This window comes from Pogoniulus pusillus, chromosome 6 (assembly GCF_015220805.1).
Source record: "Pogoniulus pusillus isolate bPogPus1 chromosome 6, bPogPus1.pri, whole genome shotgun sequence".
Lineage (NCBI taxonomy): Eukaryota > Metazoa > Chordata > Aves > Piciformes > Lybiidae > Pogoniulus > Pogoniulus pusillus.
The window spans coordinates 39020976-39025963 of record NC_087269.1 but is presented as its reverse complement, the minus strand read 5'-3'; the positions used below and the strand labels follow the sequence as shown (position 1 = coordinate 39025963).

At 52.9% G+C, this 4988-nt stretch overlaps 1 protein-coding gene across 1 annotated transcript; it reads right to left on the bottom strand.

Moving 5' to 3' along the window:
• Positions 1-342: 342 nt before the first annotated feature.
• On the bottom strand, positions 343-3191 carry FOXI2 (forkhead box I2). The gene is made up of 2 exons (XM_064145578.1): positions 2702-3191; positions 343-2283 (listed from the first exon to the last, which is right to left on the bottom strand). Exons 1-2 carry the CDS (start codon positions 3189-3191, stop codon positions 2117-2119), a joined length of 657 nt encoding a protein of 218 aa, XP_064001648.1. The 3' UTR covers positions 343-2116.
• Positions 3192-4988: the final 1797 nt, after the last annotated feature.

Sequence of the window (4988 nt, the reverse complement as noted above, 5' to 3'; positions counted from 1 at the left end):
AGATGTCTTCTTATGTGATAGTCCTGGAAAACAACATGAACAAAAAGATCACCTGCAGTATTTTAAAAGCCCTTTTGGCACAATGGGTTTTTTTTTCCTTATACTCAAAGGGATTTTTTTCATTATGAAGCCTTTTTTTTTTTTCAAATAGGAGATTAACAAAGAGAAATTCCCTACATAAACCTACACAGGATACTGGCTGACAAGTTCAGCTTCCTCTTTCCTTTACTCCACGTTTACTAAAGTTATTTGTCATACTATTTATTACCACTTGGGGTTAAAAAAAGCTTTGCTGGCACAGCTGATTCTTCCCCACCTTCAGGGACTTGCATTTCCAACATGTTTTAAGTTTCTAGACAGTTTGGTCTATGGTTTATTTTTTGTCAAACTTGGTTTATAGTTCCATTCAAATGAACAAGTAATTCGCATTACACAGGTCTCTGTTTTGGGTTGCTCTCCTGTAAGTAACAGTATTTTCAGCTTTTTAGTTAATATTAAGTCAGATTTTTGTCATAAGCAAGGAAGAACAGCCTGGAGGAGATAGAGACTCTGAAAGGAAAGGGAACAGATTAGAAAGTTCACAATGTTCTTTACTTCAAACCAAGAAAACCAACCAGAAACCAAAAGCAGGGAGCAGGCAGTAAGTGTTAAAATGCAAACAGAGGTGGCCAAAATCTTAAGCATTTAATAAAATGCCCCCAAAAATCACTGCTGCGAATAACCACGAAAAATGCAGAAACCACACATACTAGTGGATAAATAAGAGGCGTTTTTAACGAGGTGGCCTCAAGCAGCAGGTCCTCTAGAGGGTCTGCTGCTGCGCTGCAGGGCAGAATCCAGGCTGCACTGGGACACCTGCGCCACGGGCCACCGGCTCCCCACAAGGCAGTTAGCAGGAAACCCAGCAATTAAACAGCTCCTCAGCGGGGATCCAGCTTCATTCTGGACGCTCGATTAAATCTGAAATTCTTCCTACGAATTATTGTCAGCTCCACAGGCTGACACAAAGATGATCTTGTGTGTTTGGGGAAAAAAATAAAGGGGTTGGATTCAAAGAGGCTGCAGAGAATGGTGCGGCTGGGTGCCACGCACGCCAGCCTGGGCCCTCCTGGGAATGAGATGAGGGCACAGCCCTCTGCATCTCCCTGCACACTAAGCTCCCTCCTGGCACAAAAGTGATCAGAGGGCTAGGGCACCACTCCTACAAAAAAGGGCTGAGAGACTTGGGGTTGTTCAGCCTCTTCTCTGGAGACTTTCAAGGCCTGTCTGGATACGTTTCTCTGTGATCTGTGCTAGACTGTGTGGTCCTGTTCTGGCAGGGAGGTTGGACTCAATGATCTCCTTGGGTCCCTTACAACCCCTAATATCCTGTGATCCTGCAAGAAGAGAAGGCTCCTGGGAGACCTCCTTGTGGCCTTTCAGAACTTAAAGGGGACAGTAAGAAAGATGGGAGCAGACTTTCTAGCAGGATGCATTGTGAAAGAACATGGGGTGATGCTCTGAAACTAAGATGGGAGATCCAGACTACAGAGAAAGAAGGCATTTCTTACACCTAGGGCTGTCCAGTGATGGAAGATGCCCCATCCCTAGAACCATTTCAGGTCAGATTGTTTGGTGTTCTTGAGCAACCTGATCTAGTTAAAGATGTCCTGCTGACTACAGAGGGATTGGAGTAGATGACCTTTAAACAAACCATTCTATGAACTCTGGAACATCCAGGCAGCAAACCAGGCTTATGCCTCCCAGAATTTACCCAGAAGGTCCATAACTGGGACCTAGGAACCTGGCATCCAGCATGGACCCTTCCATTGCAAGTTGGGCTCCTGTGGCTCTGCTTTGCTCTTGGCCCTGCACAGGTGAGAAAGGACCCTGGACACCTACATGGCAGGAGGTTATAAAGCCTTTCCAAAATTCTGATGGGGAAGGGCAGTGTGAAAACAGAGAGAAAGCAGCACTCATAAGCAGCCGTGACAGCTTAGCTCAGCTCCCAGAACACTCTCACCACTGCTCCCTTCCTCATACATCTTGTTATTTACAGGTTGCATAGAAAAATGCACACTTACACGTTACAAAAATATGCCTCTCACGCGTTAGCAGAGTGTCTGCAGAGCTCCAGTCACATCTGGGCTCCATAGAAGGGGGTATCAGCACTGGGGGACCCCCGCAGCCCCCCAGCCCCTTCTGGCATGCTGGCCTCAGCCCGTCTCTTCCTCCTCCTCCTGAAATTGCCGTTATCAAACATCTTCTCGCAGTTGGGGTCGAGGGTCCAGTAGTTGCCTTTGCCTGCAGAGAGAGGAAAAGTCACACACAGATGGGATTCTGCAACCATATTCTGTAATCGCTCTACAGAGTCACTGTGAGGGAAATCTCTGCAGATCACTGAGCCCAACTGCCAACCCATCACCACCACTGCCACTAAACCACGACCAAAAGCGCCCTGCCTACACGTCTGGGGACTCCCCCAGCCTGGACAGGCTGTTCCAGGGATGGACAACCCTTCTCATGAAGAAATTATTCCGAACGTCCAACCCAAACCTCTCCTGATGCAACTTCAGGCCACTGCTTCCAGTCCTATTGCTTGTTACTGGGGAAAAGAGACTGACCCCACCTCACGCCAACCTTTCCAGGGAGTCGTGACAAGAGAGCCCTCCTCCGCACCCCAGCGCAGCGGGGCTGCCCCGCCACGTCCCCGTCCTCTTACCCGGGTCGTCCTCGTCCCGCGGGACCTTCTTGAAGCAGTCGTTAAGGGAGAGGTTGTGGCGGATGGAGTTCTGCCAGCCCGCTTTGCTTTTCTTGTAGAAGGGGAAGTTGTCGGCCACGTACTGGTAGATCTGGCTGAGGGTCCGCCGCCGGCCCGGCGCGCTGTGGATGGCCATGGCGATCAGCGCCGAGTAGGAGTAGGGCGGCCGCGCAGGGCGCAGGAGCTCCTGCTGCGCTGCCAGCTCTGGCCAGCCCCGCTCCGCTCCCGGGGACACCGACAGCGGCCGCTGCGCGCCGGCGCAGCCCGAGGGCAGGAAGGGGCCGGCGGGCAGGTAGGCCGTGGGGGGGCCGCCGAGCCACAGGTAAGGGTTAGCGGTGGTGTGAGGCTGGGGCAAGGACCTGCCCGGTGGGTAGATACCGGGACACGCCGCCACGTCCAGCAGCTCCTGGGCGTGAGGCGGCGGCTCGGCAGGTGGCCCGAAGGCGTGCATGCTCCGGCGGCTCCGCGCCACAGCCCCCGGCCGGCTGCGCGCCGCTCCGCGCCCGCCCGCTTAAGTACCACCCGCCGAGTCCGGCTGGCCACCGCCGGCCCCCCGAGCCCGGCGCAGGGGGAACGGGGCGGGATCCCCCCACTCCAGCCCCCAGGCCGGCCCCTCCGCCCCACGCGTGGACATGGCACCCTACGGGCCAGCCCCGAGGGGAAACTCTCCCCTCGCCCTCCCTCCTTCCCTTCCTTCATTCCTCACTCTCTCACTCCTTCCTGCTCTTCATCCCCCCCCTTCTCTCCCTCCCTCTGGCTTTCCTTCTTTGCCTCCATCTGCCCCTAAACCGCCACAATCCCAGCTCCATGAATCACTGGGGAGTTCTAAGCCGCTGCTGTGTTCCATCACTAACCCCCCCCCAGGAAAAGTTTCCTGGCCAAACTCTGAGAATTGGGGAAAACCCGAGCGGTGAGAGCCACCAGCTGACACCACCTTCCGTTTCCTCCCCCAACCTAGGGCACAACATCCGCACAGCCGCAAGAGCCTTCACCCCGCAGTAAGGAGACTGACAGCAAAGTGAGAAGCATGAAGAAAGTGCCTAAATCCTCTCTGCAAACATCCCTTAGGGGCTGGAGGACAAAACTGGGGTGTCCGTGGCTTTCTAATTTGGGATCTTGATCTGCTCGTGTGGGCTGAAACACTGATTACAGGAGGGGCTGCTCCTACTGCGTGAGAGATGCAGGAGATTCAGCAATAAAGCTGAAACATCCCTGTTTGGTGCCTTATAAAACAATTCCTGACTTGAGCGAGCACTGCTCTGCCTGGCACCTCCTGTTATGATCTGTAGTACCTTGAGTACTGTGTTCAGTTCTGGGCCCCCCAGTTTGGGAGGGACATCGAAATGCTTGAGCGTGTCCAGAGAAGGGCGACGAGGCTGGGGAGAGGCCTTGAGCACAGCCCTATGAGGAGAGGCTGAGGGAGCTGGGATTGGTTAGCCTGGAGAAGAGGAGGCTCAGGGGTGACCTTATTGCTGTCTACAACTACCTGGTTGTGGCCAGGAGGAGGTTGCTCTCTTCTCTCAGGTGGCCAGCACCAGAATGAGAGGACACAGCCTCAGGCTGCGCCAGGGGAGATTTAGGCTGGAGGTGAGGAGAAAGTTCTTCACTGAGAGAGTCATTGGACACTGGAATGGGCTGCCCGGGGAGGTGGTGGAGTCGCCGTCCCTGGGGCTGTTCAAGGCAGGATTGGACGTGGCACTTGGTGCCATGGTCTAGCCTTGAGCTCTGTGGTAAAGGGTTGGACTTGATGATCTGGGAGGTCTCTTGCAATCCTAATAATACTGTGATACTGTGACACTGTAGTGTTGGGTAAAACGGCTTGACTGGCCCAGCTGTCTCTTCATTCCACAAGCTTTGAGTTCACGTGGAGTAATTTATCTATGTGCTCACCCATGTCTTCTTTAACTACAAAATCAAAGTTACTTCAATTTAGAAACAAAAACTTCCCCTTTGCAAAATGGGAAGCTCCAGTGAGGTGGAGGTTGGTCTTTTCTCCCAAGAAACATTCAATAGGACAAAAGGAAATGGCTTCCAAGTTGCACCAGGGGAGGTTTAGACTGGATTTTAGGAAAAACAAATTCCCTGAAAATAGGGCAGGGCATTGCAACAGGCTGCCCGGGGGAAGTGGTGGAGTCACTATCCCTGGAAGCGTTACATCAGGACATGCTTTAATGGCCATGGCCTTTACCAACTGAAACAATTATATGATGCTATAGAGGCACATGTCCTGTGTGCACTTAGGAACTCC

Excerpts from the sequence above, each read along its gene's own strand:
- FOXI2 (XM_064145578.1), bottom strand. The coding sequence starts at position 3,191 with ATGCACGCCTTCGGGCCACCTGCCGAGCCGCCGCCTCACGCCCAGGAG. Across the intron at positions 2,284-2,701 it reads GCGGGACGAGGACGACCCGG|GCAAAGGCAACTACTGGACC; the intron begins GTAAGAGGACGG and ends CTCTCTCTGCAG.